At 40.3% G+C, this 18986-nt stretch overlaps 1 protein-coding gene across 1 annotated transcript in view; it reads right to left on the bottom strand.

The window, feature by feature from the left end:
* Positions 1-399: 399 nt before the first annotated feature.
* The window catches only part of plk4 (polo-like kinase 4 (Drosophila)), a 39122-nt gene continuing 20535 nt past the window's right edge, over positions 400-18986 (bottom strand). The window contains exons 10-16 of the mRNA XM_080193785.1: positions 13627-13776; positions 13405-13535; positions 12368-12462; positions 12098-12218; positions 5228-5371; positions 3457-3563; positions 400-2348 (exon numbers count right to left, since the gene is read on the bottom strand). Coding sequence (XP_080049911.1) covers positions 2240-2348; positions 3457-3563; positions 5228-5371; positions 12098-12218; positions 12368-12462; positions 13405-13535; positions 13627-13776 — 857 coding nt within the window. The 3' untranslated portion in view covers positions 400-2239. The remainder of the gene's footprint in view (positions 2349-3456; positions 3564-5227; positions 5372-12097; positions 12219-12367; positions 12463-13404; positions 13536-13626; positions 13777-18986) is intronic.

Raw genomic sequence — 18986 nt, 5'->3', positions numbered from 1 at the left:
AAAAGGGGAAATGGTGACAAATATAGATGACGGATTTTATTGTTCTGACAGTTACAAATGGAAAGCATCAATGCCACTTATTATCATTTTAAAGGGCAGCATGGTGGCAGTGGTTAGCATTGCTGCATCACAGGTCCGGGTTCAATTCCCAGCTGTGTGTGTGTGTGTGTGTGTGTGTGTGTAATTTGCACTTCCGCCCTGTGTCTGCGTGGGTTTCCTCCAGGTGCTCCGGTTTTGTTCCACAGTCTGAAAGACGTGCTGGTTAGGTGCGTTAGCCATGCTAAATTCACTCTCAATGTGACAGAAGAGGCACTGGAGTGCAGCAATTAGGGGATTTTCATAGCAATTTCATTCCAGTGTTATTGTAAGCCTACTTGTGACACTAATAAATACAAATTATCTTTCAGCTTAGCCTCTCTGTTGAAATAAATTGTATGACTCAGTATACCTAACAGTATTATTTTTTTCAAAGTTTGTGTAAAAGTCAAAACACCCTGAAACGTGACAGGTCTCCCTAAAGGAAGGGGAGTTGAGAAAGTAAACTAGACTAATAGCATCAAAATACAAAGCAATCATTGTATTAGAATTGTCAACTATATACAAGAGAAAATATGATACAAATGTTACACACAATTCACAGTTCACAAGCAAAATATGAGCCATCTAGACTCCAGTTCCCACAACAGAATTTCTGTACACATTTTGCCTTCCTTCCACACCAATTATGACCAATACCACACAAAACAGAAACAACTTATGTCAGCAATTCAATTTCAGCTGATCATTGCTTCTCAGCTACAGACCAAGGTTGGACCCCAGAGTTCAATAACGAATGAGCAAACATTTAATATTTAATGCTTTTTTAAAAATTCAAATGTGAGTTTGGACATACTGTGGTCAATTTTCTTAACATGCTATGCACATTAACAAAATATCAAAACATACCAGGCTGGATCCTTCAACAATTTGAGGGAAATAAAACAGAAGCCAAGTGCTTGGCTGGCTACTGCCTCCATCGTCTCAGCCCATCCAATCAAGCATTAGATGGCCAAATAGTGACCATTTGGCAGGGTGACTGGAAGTGCAAAGGGGAGAGTTCTATGCCCAAGTTGAAGTCTGAGCCAGGACATCATGTGGTAAGTTGGTCATGGTATAAGGCTATAAATTTAAAGGTTCCCCCACCCCCCACTGGAGCCTGCCATCATAACAAAAAGTTAAAAATTAGTTTATAAACATATTGACACTGCCACTTTCGTTAGCAGACTCTGCTGTTGAATTGAGACCTGGTCACGGTGGAAAGCTTCTTCTTATTCCTTTTCACCATCTTATCATAATTGCTGTAAAATGCTCACATCTGTTGCCCAAAAGATGCAGTGGGCAATGAAAAATGGTAGATAATTGGGTTGCTAACAAGCTGTTGAGCTTGAAATTATTTTAAAATTCCACACCCCTTGTCTTCTGTAATTTTGGACACTGGTATGATGACATTGTATTGCTGACCTAAAATCAGTACACCCTATGATCAGTGCACCCTATTTTACATTTGTATAGGGAGATTTGCAGTTTCAAGATTATCAATTTGTACAAGTATGTTTTTAAAAAATCCAAAATAAATGAGGTATGTCATGTATAAAGATATTAAGTGAAATTCCCAGTTACATTTTGGGAAAGAAAGTGTTCTACTAACAATGGATGAAAATGTAAAGCCAACATGTCACAAGTAGATAATTGCTAAAATAGTTGTAATCAGAATGCATCCACTACAGAAGTATATAAAATATCTATATAAAATTATGTCTTACAAAAACAAAGTTCATTTACAAGCTTTTTTTTTTATATATAATTTGTATAAATCCCTTTTATACACAAAGCAGATAAATACAACTTAACTGCCATTTGAACTGTGTTAACACTACATTAATGTTCACTCAAAAATACATTTTTAAATGAGCATAGAAAAAATAAAAATCTTTCATTTACATTAACATGCATTACAAAATATACAAAATATTTACAATATTGGGTTCAATATTTACACATTGCTACATCAAAGCATGTTAGCTTTGTTTTACAACAATTTCCAGTTTGAACTTGGTTATTGTTACAACACAAGCTTCAAACTACTTTTAGAAAAGGGAAAAAGGAAGTATATCAGCCTCTCTCTGGGAAGCATCATTATGCAGAATACCAGAAGAAAATGTTGCCAAATTTCTGACTTCACATTACAGATGAGTTTACTTCACTGAATTCTATGTTGGTTTGTTTGATTTGCCAGCAATCCTAGGATTGAAGACAGGCATTGCAGCTTCTCCTTCACATGGTCAGGAATCTTCTCATTTTGTCCATACCTATCAACACAAACATTTTCATTTTTCATGGAGATGAGGAAGTGGACATTCCTATACAAGATCAGCATCATTATTAGCTTTTAGAAACAAGTAAGAAACAGTAGGCATTCTGTAATAACATCTTCAACAAAGGAGCCAAGTGTAGAGATGACAACAAGACAGAACATGTAGGAATTTCTAACAATACAAAGATGGAATATGCAGCAATGTGTACCAACAGGAATGTGCTAGAGCAATAATTAGTTTATAGGCAGATGAGTGCAGCATACTGCATAATAAAACTGTAAATATGAAATACAACCAGAAAAGAAATGAAGAGTACACATCCAAAACAAAACCTCTTTTCATTGACAATTAGAATTCAAGCAAGCTTGTTTAACTCGGATTTAAAATTCTAAATAGAAAATTCTCAATCCACGTTTTCCTCCCAGCACTTTATACAATGTCAAGAATTTTGCCAGTTAACATAGCAGAATTTAAAGTTTCTGAAAAATTCTGAGTTAGAATTACTCTGTCCACCACGTATTACAATTCTGTTACAGATAGTCACTAAGATTTCTCTTTCCCTGGTTCTTTACATTATAGAACTTTGAATCTCTATTCATTTACAGCAGCTTTATGATCACTTGCAGACTGAATATTTAGGACTATGCTGCAGTGATTTCACACAAATTCCCCTTTGGAAACATTTTCAAGATGGCAACTGGATTTCTTTGAAGAGAATGCCTTGGGTATTCTGAATATGTACCTCATGAAAGACATTTGACCTCTGAATATTAAGATTCCTAGTTGATTGTTTTGTTATTTTAAAACAGCTAGCACATACACAGGGGAACTGTTGCTGTAATTTCTGAAGTGCCGTAGAAAACAGAGATCAGAAATAAATATATCAGTATTTTATTATGTGTTATTTAAATCCAGTTAGTTATCATGTTGAGGGAGCATGTCAGCAGGTAATTGGGTAAATATACGAGTGAAGTTTTGGTCTGCATCTGTTTTTGTAATATGGGTTAGATATAATAGCATTCCATATAAATGAACTTGTATTGAACAACAGTGGCATGTAGAACACTGGCATGTAGAACAATATATTTTAAAAAAAAATTACCTGACTGCTTGGCCCTCAGGAGATGTGTAAACAACAGATACGACTCCAGCTTGCACCAGGAGCTGCGAACCATCATTAAACTGAACCCAGACCTCACCACTGATTAGCTATCAAACAGTAATAAACATTATTTGTAGCTTAACCTCTTTATTTCATCAATTACTTCAAATTCAGTACCTTAATTGAAACCCTCAACTTTGGTTTCAAACCAAAATCATCTTTGATACTTGGTATTAAAATACACATTTCTCTCTTCCGAGTGTGTGAGTATCAAACAAAGATGGGCTGAAAACAATTTTTAAATATAGTATCACCTTCTGTTTTAATATAAACTCCTTCTACTGGTTTAATTGTTCTCCCAAGACACCAGTCAGTATAGTCACTCTTATCCCTTAGGGACAGTCAGTGGTGTAATGGTACTGTCAGTAGACTAGTAACCTAGTAATGCTCAGTGGTCCTGGGTTCAAACCCCACCATGGCAGATGGGAAATTTGAATTCAGTAAAAATCTGTCATGAAAACCCACCTGCAGTTGACACTCGTTGCTTAACAGAGGTAATAATGGTTACAAAAACAGGGGTACTAATTCATATATATATAATTCAACCATGATTGATCTAACTGGAGAACAAGTTTGAATTCATAAAATCAGAGCAACCTTTCTTTTTCCCAATTCTTATGGATGTGGGTATTGCCAACGTTTGTTGGCCATCACTAATTCTCTTGAACTGAGTGGCTTACTAGGCTATTTCCGAGTACAGTTAAGAGTCAATGTGGATCATGTCACATGTAGGCCGTACCAGGTATGAATGGCAGATTTTCTTCTCTAAAAAGGTCACTAGCAAACTACTTGGGTATTTATGACAATGATAATTTCATGATCATCAATAATGAGACTGGCTTTCAATTCCAGATTTTACAGTGAATTTAAATTCCACCATCTGCTGTGGTGGGATTTGAACATGTGCCTCCAGGACATTAGCTTGGGATTACTAGTTCAATGATATTAACACATCATCCTCCCCTTCGCCAAACTTAAGGTACAGGAGGGCATTCATTATAACATTCCTGTGATTCTGAAGCGCAAACATGCTTAGTCCCTGATCCTTGATCTGCAACTTTGGTGCATTCCTTATTCTCAAGTACCTGTCCAATTCATTTTTTAAAATTCTGATCTACTATTCTTGTTTGTATGAAACAGAAAATGCCCATTCTTAGCAAAGGGGACCACCAACTTCTTTAAGGTCATAAGTACAACGCAGAAATAGGAAACAAAATAGGATTAGGTTTCTGTTACTTTCCTCCAGGCCTAGATTTATTAACATGATCAATGCATATTCAGAATTAGGAACATTAGGGCTCACAGTTAGGGAGATATGAAAGCAGTTTTATTTTCGTAAAGGAAGAAGCAAATCAGTTTTTTTTAGAAAAGGGAGAAGAGGGAACCTGCAATTGAATAATCAAATTTGCACCTTGGATGGATCAGATTTGAAAGCCTAATAATCTTAAACTTGCATAATTGCTGGTTTTATTTGCTTCAGCTCTCTCATTTTAACTCAAATTCTCAATTTAATGAAATTGGCATAAAATTAAACTGAAGGTTGCACCTTCACTTTCAGAGAATTTGCTTTTCAAAGAGGAAATCCTGCTACTTCAGAGTGGCACTGAGCCATGTTATAGAATTCCACTAGCCTAACAATTACAAAATCATTTGAGGTGGGCATAATTGTAAAAAGTATAATATTTTGAGATGAATGAATGATAATGCATACCTGGGAAGCCCAGCCAATATTGGGTACAAATACAGATTTCAGCACTTGTCCTGGACTTGGAGATACTACAGTCTGTGCAGAAGGTGCAGATTTATTTTTAACAACAGTGGCAGTTGTTAAATTAGAACTTTCACATGAACAAATCTGCAAGGACAGAATAAGCAACAAAGTGCATGTTATTCCAATTTGAAAATAGCATTCCTTTTGCAACTAAGTATATACAATGTGTACACCATAGATGAAAATAGATACTCAAGCACTTGGAGAACTGTACCATACATCATGAAGCAGCAGCTTCTCAAAAGGCAGAGAGAAAATTCAAGTTTAATTATTGAAAGTAGCAATTATAACTAAAGCAATCTGCAGTAGATGGACTTCATAAGTTTTTAAATCTCAGATCTGGAGCCACATGGAAATAAATGGGATTTGATAGCAATTACAGAAACATGGCTGCAGGAAGATAGATTGGGAGATGCATACGGAAGAGTACAAGAGATTTAGGAAGGACAGGAAGCAAAAAAGGTGGAATGTTCATTAAATAATAGTATTAGCACAATAGAATAGGATGACCCCAGTTCAGGAAACCTGGATGTGGAAACAGTTTGGGTAAAAATGAGAAGCGGTAAAGGCAAGAAGCTACGTATGGGATTTGTGTACAGGGCCCCTAATAATAACCACAAAGTGTGGAGCAAAAGGGAAAAAAAAAATGGGAGATTGTTAGAAAGACAGTGAGAGTCACGGGAGATTTTAATTTATATATAGACTGGAAAAGTCAGATGGGCAAAGGTGAACTGGATAAGGAGTTCCAAGAATATTCTAGGATAGTTCATTTCAACATCAGGTTTTGGAGGTAACCAGAAAGCAAACTATACTAGACCTAGTATTGTGCAGCATGATATTAATGGTCTCATAGTGAAGGCAATTGGAGCAATCATAATATCACTTCACAAATGTGAGGTAATGCATTTTTGGAAGGTCTAATACAGATAGGAAATATACAGTAAATAGCAGAACCCTTAAGAGTACTGATAGGCAAAAGGATCTGGGTGTACAGGTACACAGATCACGGAAAATGACAATGCAGGCAGAGAAGGTAATCAAGAAGGCATACGGCATGATCAGCTAGTTACCATTTATATAGATGATCTGGAGGAGGGAACCGAGTGTAGGGTGTCGAAATTTGCTGATGACACCAAAATTGGTGGAAAGGCAAATTGAGCGGAGGGTGGGGAGAGTCTACAGAAGGATCTAGATAGGCTGGGCGAATGGGCCAGGAAATGGCAAATGGAATTTAATGTTGGCAAGTGCGAGGTGGTCCACTTTGGTAGGAATAATGGTAGGAAGGATTATTACTTACGTGGAGAAAAACCGCAGCAGGCGACGGTGCAGAGGGACCTCGGGGTCCTTGTGCATGAGTCGCAAAAACCCAGCTTGCAGGTGCAGCAGGTGGTTAGGAAGGCGAATGGGATGCTGGCCTTCATTGCGAGGGAGACTGAATATAAAAGTAGGGAGGTCTTGCTGCGGCTGTATAGGGCATTGGTGAGGCCGCAGCTGGAGTACTGTGTGCAGTTTTGGGCGCTGTACTTACGCAAGGATATTTTGGCCTTGGAGGGAGTGCAGAGGAGGTTTACTAGGCTGATGCTGGAGTTGAGGGGGTTGAGCTATGAGGAGAGGCTGAATAGATTAGGCTTGTACTCGTTAGAGTTTAGAAGAATGAGGGGAGATCTCATTGAGACGTATAAGATGATGAATGGGATGGATAGGATAGAGGTGGAGAGACTCTTCCCGCTCAGAAAGGATAGTAGGACTAGGGGGCATAGCCTCAAGATAAAGGGGGGGGACGGTTTAGAACAGAGTTGAGGAGGAACTTCTTCATTCAAAGGGTGGTGAATCTCTGGAATTCTCTGCCCGCTGAAGTGGTGGAGGCTGCCTCGCTAAATATTTTTAAGACGCGGGTTGATGGGTTTTTGATGAGAGAGGGGATTAAGGGTTATGGGGAGAGGGCGGGAATGTGGAACTGAGCCACAACAGATCAGCCATGATCTTATTGAATGGCGGGGCAGGCTCGAAGGGCTAGTTGGCCTACTCCTGCTCCTATTTCTTATGCTTGCCTATATCGGCCAGGGTATTGAGTTTAAAAATTGCCAAGTCGTGTTGCAGCTTTACAGAACCTTAATTAGGCCACACTTGGAATATAGTGTTCAATTTTGGTTGCCACACTGCCAGAAGGAAGTGAAGGCTTTGGAGTGGGTACAGAAAAGATTTACCAAGATGTTGCCTGGTATGGAGGGCATTAAGTACGAAGAGAGGTTGAAGAAACTTGTTCTCACTGGAGTGACGGAGGTTGAGGGGAAACCTGATAGAAGTCTACAAGATTATGAGAGGCATGGACAGAGTGGATAGTCATAAGCTTTTTCCCAGGATGGAAGACTCAATTACTAAGAGGCATAGGTTTAAGGTGCAAGGGGCAAGGTTTAAAGGAGATGTAAGAAGCAGATTTTTTTTTTTTACAGAGTAGTGGGTGTCTGGAACTCGTTGCCGGGAATGGTAGTGGAAACAGATACAGTAGTGACTTTTAAGGGGCGTCTTGACAAGCACATGAATAGGATGGGAATAGGGGGATATGGTCCCCGGAAGGGTAGGGAAGGTTTTAGTTCAGTCGGGCAGCATGGTCAGTGCAGGCTTGGAGGGCCAAAGGGCCTGTTCCTGTGTTGTAACTTTCTTTGTTCTTTGATTGAATTTTACATTCGGTTTGAGGGAGAGAGGAGTGGGTCAAAGGCTATGTACTGAACTTAAATAAGGGCAAGTACGAGGGCATGAAAGCAGAGCTGGCTAAAGTGAATTGGCAAATTAGATTAAGAGATACGCCAATAGAGATGCAGTGACAAACATTTGCGGGATTACTTCAGAATAAACAGAACACATACATCCAATGAGGAAGAAACAGTCCAAGGGAGAAACACACTACCTGTGGTTACCAAGAGGTTAACAATAGCATAAAACTTAAAGGAAAAGCTTATAATTGTGCAAAGCTGCATTGTTGGAAGATTTGACAGAATACGAGAAGCAGCAGAGAATGATTAAAAGATTAATAAGGAGCAAAAAAATTAGACTAGAAGGGAAAGCTAGCAAGAAATATAAAAATAGATAGCAAGAAATTTTATAAATATTTTTGAAAAATGAGTTAACAATGTGCACATTAGCAAGAGGGGCGAGAGAGGGCGAGATACAGTTAAGAGACAGAGAGAGGGGCAAGAGTGTAGATGAGAGAGAGTGAGAGAGGAGAAAGGGATCAGTGTCTGCTATGTGAATCAGATTTCTAGCATTACCCCATACATTAAAAATGACAAAAAGTTAAGACTTTTAATAAGGTAACTTTTTAATTATTTACCACATTACAATTTCTAAAGTGGGTACTGCTCAGGGTTAATGTTGAGGTCATGGGAGCATGGCTTGGCCAGGGGCTGCAAGAGAGCCACATAACTGGATTTGGGACAATGTGCCACCTTCTAATTCCTCTCAACAACATTTACAGATGCAGCATAGAAAAAATCCGGATGTATCACAATAGCTCCTGCTTTGACCAAGGCCGCAAGAAACTGCAAAAGGTTGTGAACGTAGCACAGTCCGTCATGCAAACCAGCCTTTCATCTACTGACTCCGCCTACACTTCCCGCTGCCTCAGAAAAGCATAATTAAGGACCTCATGCACCCAGACATACTCTTTTCTACCTTCTTCCATCAGGAAAAAGACAAAAGTCTGAGGACACATGCCAACCAACTCAAGAAGTTTCTTCCCTACTGCCGTCAGACATTTGAATGGGGTAGAATATTCAAGCTGTGAAGAGAGCTTGGATAGGCTTGGTTTATTTTTGTTGGAGCAGAGAAGTCTGAGGAATGACCTGATTGAGGCGTACAAAACTATGAGGGGCATGGACAGAGTGGATAAGAAGCAGCTGTTCTCCTTAGTTGAAGGGCCAGTCATGAGAGGACATTGTTTCAAGGTGAGGGGCAGAGGATTTAGGAGGGGGATGTGTAGAAAAATGTTTTTACCCTGAGGGTGATGATGAACTGAAATGTGCTGCCTGGGAGGGTGGTAGAGGTAGGTTGCCTCATCCTTTAAAAAAAACCTGGATGAGCATTTGGAATGCCATAACATTCAAGGTTCAGGGCCAAATGCTGGTAAATGGGATTAGGTGGAATGTCAGGTGTTTCTTGTTTGTGGCACAGACTCGATGGGCTGAAAGACTTCTTCTGCACTGAGATTCATTTCAATATGCCACTCCAAGAAATACAGAATCCCTTCAGTGCAGGAGACCATTCAACTCATCATGTCTGCACCAACTCTGACAGAGCATCTCATCCAGGCCCATTCCCCAGTTTATCCCCGTAATCCTGCACATTTACCATGGCTAATCCACAAAATCCAAAATACGGTTTTGTGAAAGGCAAATCATGTTTAATCAGCTTAATAAAATTTTTTGAGGAAGTAACATGCTGTGGATAAAAAGAACTGGTGGATATACTGCATTGTAAATTTCCAGAAACCATTTCATAAAATGCCACAAAAGTTTTTGCAAAAAAATAAAGGCACACGGAAAAAGAAGCACAGTGCCAGGCATCCAATTTCAGGTCTGACCATTGTTTTTTTCACTAAAAGAATGTAATTAGTGGCAATGTAATAGATACTTTCATTCAGCAAATTATCTCAATACTCGTTCACACTGCATACTTTATTACTTACGTGGAGAAAAACTGCAGCAGGCGACGGTGCAGAGGGACCTCGGGGTCCTTGTGCATGAGTCGCAAAAAGCCAGCTTGCAGGTGGTCAGGAAGGCAAATGGGATGCTGGCCTTCATAGCGAGGGGGATTGAATATAAAAGTAGGGAGGTCTTGCTGCAGCTGTATAGGGCATTGGTGAGGCCGCAGCTGGAGTACTGTGTGCAGTTTTGGGCGCTGTACTTACGCAAGGATATTTTGGCCTTGGAGGGAGTGCAGAGGAGGTTTACTAGGCTGATGCCGGAGTTGAGGGGGTTGAGCTATGAGGAGAGGCTGAATAAACTAGGCTTGTACTCGTTAGAGTTTAGAAGAATGAGGGGAGATCTCATTGAGACGTATAAGATGATGAATGGGATGGATAGGATAGAGGTGGTGAGACTCTTCCCGCTCAGAAAGGATAATAGGACTAGGGGGCACAGCCTCAAGATAAAGGGGGGGCGGTTTAGAACGGAGTTGAGGAGGAACTTCTTCACTCAAAGGGTGGTGAATCTCTGGAATTCTCTGCCCGTTGAAGTGGTGGAGGCTACCTCGCTAAGTATTTTTAAGACGCGGGTTGATGGGTTTTTGATGAGAGAGGGGATTAAGGGTTATGGGGAGAGGGCGGGAATTTGGAACTGAGCCACAGATCAGCCACGATCTTATTGAATGGCGGGGCAGGCTCGAAGGGCTAGATGGCCTACTCCTGCTCCTATTTCTTATGTTCTTATATCCACATATATGTCAACCCTTTTACACATTTGTTGGCAAAATGGTGAGGCAACATCTGGAGAATGCCTAGGCTCTTTGACAGTTTCTGTGCCATACTGCCTTGGTTGTTGCTAATTAATTATCTGCTAAAATGGCATCTTGCACAAGTGAAATTGCTAGACTTTAGCGATAATATTTGTTATGTCAAACTCGGCAATAATGGCTCCATGATAGAAGGAAGCTAGCCCAACAAAAAAAAAAGCAGCTGCAAATGGGCAAGTTATACCAAAGAATAAACCATATCTAAATGCACTCTAGACAAATAACTGGCTCATGTGCAGGCATTCAAATGAATAAAGTATCAGTCAACTGATGGACAAAGACCTAGAAGCTGCATTATGAGGGGCTGAATATGATAAATTCAGGCCAAATTTCCAAACTTTGGCAAGTGAGAAAGAAAGTGTGGTTTAGCATTAAATAATGTCACATATCTATTGAGTAAATATGCACGAGTATTTTTATCTAAAAAGGCATTTGTTACTCAACTTAGGATTTATATGGCTAAATGCTAATGCTGTTGTTGCTACACTTGTGGTAAGTCTGCAATTTCTATTAAACAGCCCTGCTTCAATTTCGTGCCAGAAAAAAAAATCATTATAAAGAAAGAAAATTGCAAATAAAGCAAAATCCTGCTTAGGGGAATGGAGAGAAGAGGTAAACAAGTAAACCACCTGACTGCAGTAAATTCAAAAAACCACAAATTCAAAAAACTCACCACACTAACTCTTTAATATTGACAGATGTATAGGTATTGGTACCAAGACGGTATATTCTATTTGTACATATCACAAAAAAGGGCATGGAGCACGTCTATACAGATTTTAAAAATCACAATGGAACACAAGTCTTGACATTAGCCTGAAGCATAGCAGATGCTGCTTTCTGAAACTCAACCTGACTCCAACAAAAGGGAAATTTATCTTTTAAAAAAGATTACCCATCAAGCTAACCGATCTATCAGCAAGTGACTTATATAAGCTCTTCCTGAATGCAACTTACACAGAATAATGTATTTACTCTTAAGAATTTAAGGTGCATGAGTCCAGCCAAACAGGGCATAATCTACGCTGCATCTTTAATGTATTTTGGCAGGCTTTCAGATATAGTAAATGATCTAAAGCACTGCATTTACCACTTGAAATCAGGTGTGAACCATTTTATTTTAATGTTATCCTATTAAGACTTGGATTAATGGAAAACAAATGGATGACACTAAAGTAATGATATCAAAAACATCCAAAAAAGCCTATTTCTAAAATCTTATTCCTCGTTGTAATTATATAGAAAAATGTTGGTCATATGAAATTTTGCTTGATGTATAAAATATATAGATTGGTTACTTACAGAGGGACTACTGCCTGCAGCCTGGTTGGAGATATGTTGAATTAGTGGCTGCTCCACTGATGCAGATTTTGGGTCCACTAAAGGAGTTGGGGATTGCATTGGATCTGTGTTGGATGGCCGTCTACATTAGAAAAAATATAGAATTGTCAGGCAATAAACCATTCAAATAGTGACCATTTAAACAAGTCCTGTTTGACTGTCAATTGTACTTTTAAATTATTTGCACTTTTTTTCAAATTATACACAACAATTCATAAATCAATGTTTTACCTTCCAATGATTATTGGAAAAAATGACATCTGTCTTTCCATCCTTTCTTCTTGTACAGCAATAATAGATTCCAGATCAAGACAAGTCTGATGAGCCTACAGTAGATACAAATAGCTATTTAGAATTGAGAGTTATTTGTATTTCAATTTTGAAGTACAATTGTGTTACTCTTTCATACTTGTCAAATTTGTTTTCTAAATTCATTCGAAAAATTCCTCCTTTACATCTCCAAGTAATTTTCTCAACAACCCTCACTATATTGCATGTTAAGGGATTGGAATCCTGTGGATGTTTTTCTTTTCTCAGGGTCAGGGTTTCTGAATTGACTGTCAAAACGTAGATTCCCACAAGAAATCAATTAAGGGACCTCAAGAATACATAGAGGAAAGGAGCAGATACCGAAAGTCACAGGTCTTATTATTAAAACAAGAGTGATTCCCAATTGGTAGATTAGTTTTGTTGACAAGGAATTTTTATAATTATCATTGTTCCATTATGTATAGGCTTTGGCTTCTATCTCTACCCACAAGCTGTTGAAAATAAATTTTTTGGAATTGAGCAGCATTTAATCCTAATAATTTAGAGCTAAGTTAATTTTCAAGGTGACAATTTTTACCCTATAGCACAATGCTTATGTAGTTTATGGTAACAACTAGAATTTATTTATGAAACATATATTTATATATTAATTTGTTTGGGATGTGGTTCAATTATTACCTTGCGTTTTCTAGTGCTCATCAGTATTGAAATTGCTTTTACAAAAATCTCAAACTGTAATCAAAGCTTTGATCCATTTAGACCAAATCAGGACAGGCAATTGTACAGTTACAGGTCACAAAATGCATTATATGGATTGCCCCAATTACAAATATCCCAGCTAGGTCAGAATTTATATGAATTACATCAGGTCAACTGCAAGAATGCCATACAAATATTTAAAAAAAATACAATTATGCATATTCCATGCATTACACAAATAGAGGATATTTAACAACAGCAGGCAAAAAGATTGACCACATCAGAAATAGCTTTTTTACCTCACATGCATGTTCCACATAAGAATTTACTTCTTCACTTGGTCCATTCATTTTTGCTCCTTTGAGAGTGTGAGATTTCCCAGACTTCTCTATGATTCGAATAAATTCTGATGTCTTATTAATCTTGGCTCCTGTTAACAGGTTGTCAAAGTAGTAAAAAAATTCACATGCTAATAGTGTCAGCAGCTTATTGTGCACAATATTTAAGCACTTAAGACTCACCATCGTAAAAGCAGACTTCAACATCAGCTTGTGGAGTATTCTCCATCAGCATGCATTTGGCATATTTCGTGTATAGAGTAATCTTTGGGGTTTTGGATCTCACCAAATGAACAAACTTAGATGCATATTGATATTTCTTCCAGTATTTTTCTGAAACCAAATTTGTAACAGTAATGGTAAGATACAAATGAAACACAAAGCCAATTATTCTACCTGCTAGTTTTTAAAACCAAGCTCAATATATTCGCTTTATAGAAGAGCATATCCAAAATAAAAACAAAACACCCGCAGATGCTACAAATCTAGAACAGAAAAAGCTATAAACTTTCAGCAAGTCAGGAATATCTGTGGAGCAAAACAGAGTTAATAGACACAATTTTAATTGCTAAGGGGAAGCAAGTTCATGCAAGGGGTTAAAATGCAGAAATTTGGCATCAGGTTGGAAACATGATCTCACCCCATTGCTGGGGTTTCAGGTGAACAGGAACACCCTATTAAGCAATTGGATAAGTAATTAAAATAATCAAATGTACATGTACTCTTGCTTTAACCCATTATTCGGTGTAGAACTCACGAGGGTTAACTTGGCCAGTGCATAAATAATAAAGACACCTATGTCAGACTCCTTTTTATTGAATACAGCTCAGCCTTCACCACTATTATTCCCACGAACTCATCTCCAAACTCCGTGGGCTGGGCCTAGGAACCTCCCTCTGCAACTGGATCCTGACTCACAGACCACAATCAGCAAGGATAGGCAACAACACTTCCTCCACAATAATCCTCAACACCGGTGCTCCACAAGGCTGTGTTCTCAGCCCGCTACTTTACTCCTTGTACACCTTGTGCAGCCAAATTTCCCTCCAATTCAATTTTCACGTTTGCTGACGACACCACCGAAGTAGGTAGGATCTCAAACGATAATGAGACAGAGTACAAGAATGAGATAGAGAATCTGGTGAACTGGTGTGGCAACAATAATCTCTCCCTCAATATCAACAAAACAAAGGAGATTGTCATTGACTTCAGGAAGCATAAAGGAGAACATGCCCATCTACAACAATGGGGACGAAGTAGAAAGGGCGAGAGCTTCAAGTTTTTAGGTGTCCAGATCACCAACAACCTGTCCTAGATCCCCCCCATGCCGACACTATAGTTAAGAAAGCCCACCAACGCCTCTACTTTCTCAGAAGAAGGAGGAAATTTGGCATGTCAGCTATGACTCTCACTAACGTTTACAGATGCACCATAGAAAACATTCTTTCTGGTTGTATATGGCTTGGTATGGCTCTTGCTCTGCCCAAGACTGCAAGGAACTACAAAAGGTCGTGAATGTAGCCCATTTCATCACACAAACCAGCCTCCCAGCCACTGACTCTGTCTACACTTCCCGTTGCCTTGGCGAAGCAGCCAATATAATTAAGGACCCCACGTACCCTGAACACTCTTTCTTCCACCTTCTTCCTCTGGGGGAAAAAAGTCTGAGGTCATGTACCAACTGACTCAAGAACAGCTTCTTCCCTGCTGCTGTCAGACTTTTGAATGGACTTACCTTGCATTAAGATGATCTTTCTCTACACCCAGCTATGACTGTAACACTACATTCTGCACTCTCTCGATTCCTTCTCAATGAATGGTATGTTTTGTCTGTATAGCGCGCAAGAAACAATACTTTTCACTGTATGTTAATACATATGACAATAATAAATCAAATCAATGGGGAGTTCTTGTACAGTAAAACTCAGGCTGAGAAAGACTACAAAGTAGTCCTGTCTTGGGGCTGGTACTAACACCACTTTGGGGAGTGTAAAAATAGTGCTTGACTGGTGTTTTCCAATTTCTTGGAAATTATTTCACCCTTTTTGGATTTCATTTATTTTGACCTGCGTTTCTTTGCCATATGGGAGCAACTTATACAGCAATGCTTTGAAGTGCTGATGAGATACAACAGGAGCAATGCCAGCAGCAGTTGCCTTCTCCTCAGACACTGACTGGTCCACATGATAGAGGGGATGGACACTAATGCAGATTGGAGGAGGAAAAGCCCTTCGGGGGCCTTCAGGATGAAGATCCACTCTTGTTGTGCGAGCAAAAGTGCCTCAGTAAGCACAGCTGTAAGCAAAAGTCATTGTTAATATACACAGGCAATATTGCCAGTGGACCAAGTAGGCATGCATTATCAATGGCCAATTTGGCTCTTGCTGGAGAGGCCTTCTTAAAGCTTGTCACCTCTCCTGGGGTCATGTAATTCAGCCCTTGCAAGGTGAGAAAGAAGAGCATGCAAAAATAGATTTTGGGCAGAAATGGAAGGAAAACATCTGTGGAAGGTAATTGTAACACACGTTGGTGAGGTGATACAAAAATTAATCTAAGGCTGCAATCTTATGACCTCGTCCCACCCAACTTTCAGCAAGGTGAGGTGGTAAGATCAGGCAGAAGGCGAAAAATTAGGTTCATGTCTGGTTTTCCATCTCCCTGATGGGTGAAATTCGCTGATTTAAATATTAATGAGGGGGATGGGGGGAATTGGAGGCCATTGAAGCCCCCTGGTAGCCAGGGGCAGGGGCAGGGCCAGGCAATTCTCAAAATTTCTTAAAACCCAAGGTGGAATTTTCCCAAAAAAAATTCTGTGCCAAATTTGCATAAAAGCTAGAGTAATCCCATTGCCTTTTTTTCCTCAGCTGGACTTTCAAAATGAATCTCCCATACTCAGTGCATCAGATTGCCCCAATGTGAATCACAATCAATAGCTAGAGTCAGGACCTATTCCCACTAGACAGGCTGGCAGCATTGTGTTGAGCAGGCCACTGTACATGCGCTGGTCTGTTAATGCCAAGATTGGCACATGCGCAGTAGCTTGCACTGCTGGCCTCCTGATTGCTGACCAGCTCAATTACTGGCCAGCCCTGAGACCCTGCATCGCTGGCCAAGCACTGACCCCCTCACTTCAGCAGGGTTGGACTGCCAGCTCCAAGTTATCAAAAACTTGTTCGAGTGTGTATTTCTGATCAGATTACTCCTTCCTAATCACTACCTCACCCCAAATGACTGGATTTTAAAATGGATGAAAACAAATAGGGAGATTAAGGGAAGGGGATATTAAGCAAAGATTTATGGAGTTGGGGTGGAAACTAAAGGCGAAGTCAGAAAGAGTAGTTATATCTGGACTCTTGCCTGTGCCACGGGATAGTTTAGAGAGGAATAGGGAGAGGGAAAGTTTGAACTCGTGGCTGAGGGGATGGTGCAGGAGGGAGGGGTTCAGGTACTTGAGCAATTGGGGCTCATTCTGGGGAAGGTGGGACCTCTATAAGAGGGATGGTCTACACCTGAACCAGAGGGGAATCAATATCCTGGGGGGTAAATTTGCAAAAGCGATGCAGGAAGGTTTAAACTGATTCGGAGGGGGGGAGGGATAGTGAGGAAAGGGGGTGAAAGTGAGGGGGACATAGTTGGGGAATGCAAGGCACGGCATAGTGGGGGTGGGGCGGAGCAGGGTTTGAAATGCGTGTACTTTAATGCGAGGAGTATTCGCAATAAAGTGGATGAACTTGCAGCGTGGATCAGTACCTGGGACTTTGATGTTGTGGCCATTTCTGAGACATGGATAGAGCAGGGTCAGGAATGGATGTTGCAGGTTCCGGGGTACAAATGCTTTAGTCGGAGTAGAGAAGAAGGTAGAAGGGGGGGTGGGGTAGCATTGCTAGTCAAGGACTGTATCACAGTGTCGGAGAGAAAGTTTGATGAGGACTTGTCAGTTGAGGTAGTATGGGCGGAGATTAGAAATAGGAGAGGAGAGGTCACCCTGTTGGGAGTCTTTTATAGACCTCCTAAAAGTTCTAGAGAGGTTGAGGAAAGGATTGCGGAGACAATCCTGGTTAGGAGTGAAAGTAATAGGGTAATTGTTATGGGGGACTTTAACTTTACGAATATTGATTGGAGTTGCTATAGTTCTAGCTCGCTAGAGGGGTCAGTGTTTGTACAAAGCGTGCAGGAAGGTTTTTTGTCTCAGTATGTAGACAGGCCAACTAGAGGTGAGGCTATATTGGATTTGGTGCTGGGAAATGAGCCAGACCAGGTGCTAGACTTGGAAGTTGGTGTGCATTTTGGTGATAGTGACCACAATTCGGTTACGTTCACCTTAGTGATGGGAAGAGATAGGCATGAACCTCGGGTCAGCAATTTTAGCTGGGGTAAGGGCGATTATGAGGCTATCAGGAGTGAATTAGGAAGCATGGATTGGATTAGGGGATTGCAGGGACTGGGAACGTCTGAAATGTGGAGTTTTTTCAAGGAGCAGCTACTGCGAGTCCTTGATAGGTATGTCCCTGTCAGGCATGGTGGATTTGGTAGATCTAGGGAACCGTGGTGCACTAAAAGAGTTGAGTCGATGGTTAAAAAGAAAAAGGAGGCTTATGTTCGGATGAGATTGGAGGGCTCAGATAGTGCACTAGAAAGCTTTAGATTGGCTAGGAGGGAGTTGAAGAGTGAGTTGAGAAGGGCTAAAAGAGGACATGAGAAGACTTTGGCTGATAGGATTAAGGAGAATCCTAAGGCGTTCTATAGGTATGTCAAGAACAGAAGGTTGGTCAGGGCAAGATTAGGGCCAGTTACAGACAGCAGGGGGAAGTTGTGTGTGGAACCGGAGGAGATTGGAGAAGTATTGAACCAATATTTCTCTTCGGTGTTCACGCAGGGGGACATGAATATAGCTGAGGAGGACATTGGGTTGCAGGGGTGTAAAATAGACAGTATTACGGTTGATAAAGGGGATGTGCTGGAAATTCTTGAGGGGCTGAAAATAGATAAGTCCCCTGGTCCGGATGGGATCTACCCTAGGATTCTCTGGGAGGCTAGAGAGGTGATTGCAGAGCCTCTGGCTCAGATCTTCAGGTCGTCATTGGTCTCTGGTGTAGTCCCGGAGGATTGGAGGATAGCGAATGTTGTCCCATTGTTTAAGAGGGGGAACAGAGACTTTGCCGGGAATTATAGACCGGTGAGTCTTACTTCTGTTGTGGGCAAGGTTTTAGAAAAAATTATTAGGGATAGGATTTATAGTTATTTGGAGTGTAATGAATTGATTAGAAATAGTCAGCATGGTTTTGTAGCGGGTAGGTCGTGCCTTACTAACCTTATTGAGTTTTTTGAGAAGGTGACCAAAGAGGTGGATGGGGGCAAGGCAGTTGACGTGGTATACATGGATTTTAGTAAGGCGTTCGATAAGGTTCACCATGGTAGGCTTCTGCAGAAAATGCAGATGTATGGGATTGTGGGTAATCTAGGAAGTTGGATCAGGAATTGGCTATCAGATAGGAGACAGAGGGTGGTGGTGGATGGTAAATATTCATCATGGAGTACAGTTA

The sequence above is a fragment of the Carcharhinus amblyrhynchos genome, chromosome 1 (genome assembly GCF_965287045.1).
Source record: "Carcharhinus amblyrhynchos chromosome 1, sCarAmb.v2.hapA, whole genome shotgun sequence".
Classification (NCBI taxonomy): Eukaryota; Metazoa; Chordata; class Chondrichthyes; order Carcharhiniformes; family Carcharhinidae; genus Carcharhinus; species Carcharhinus amblyrhynchos.
The sequence above is the reverse complement of the archived record's forward strand: the minus strand, read 5'-3'. Positions and strand labels throughout refer to the sequence as shown.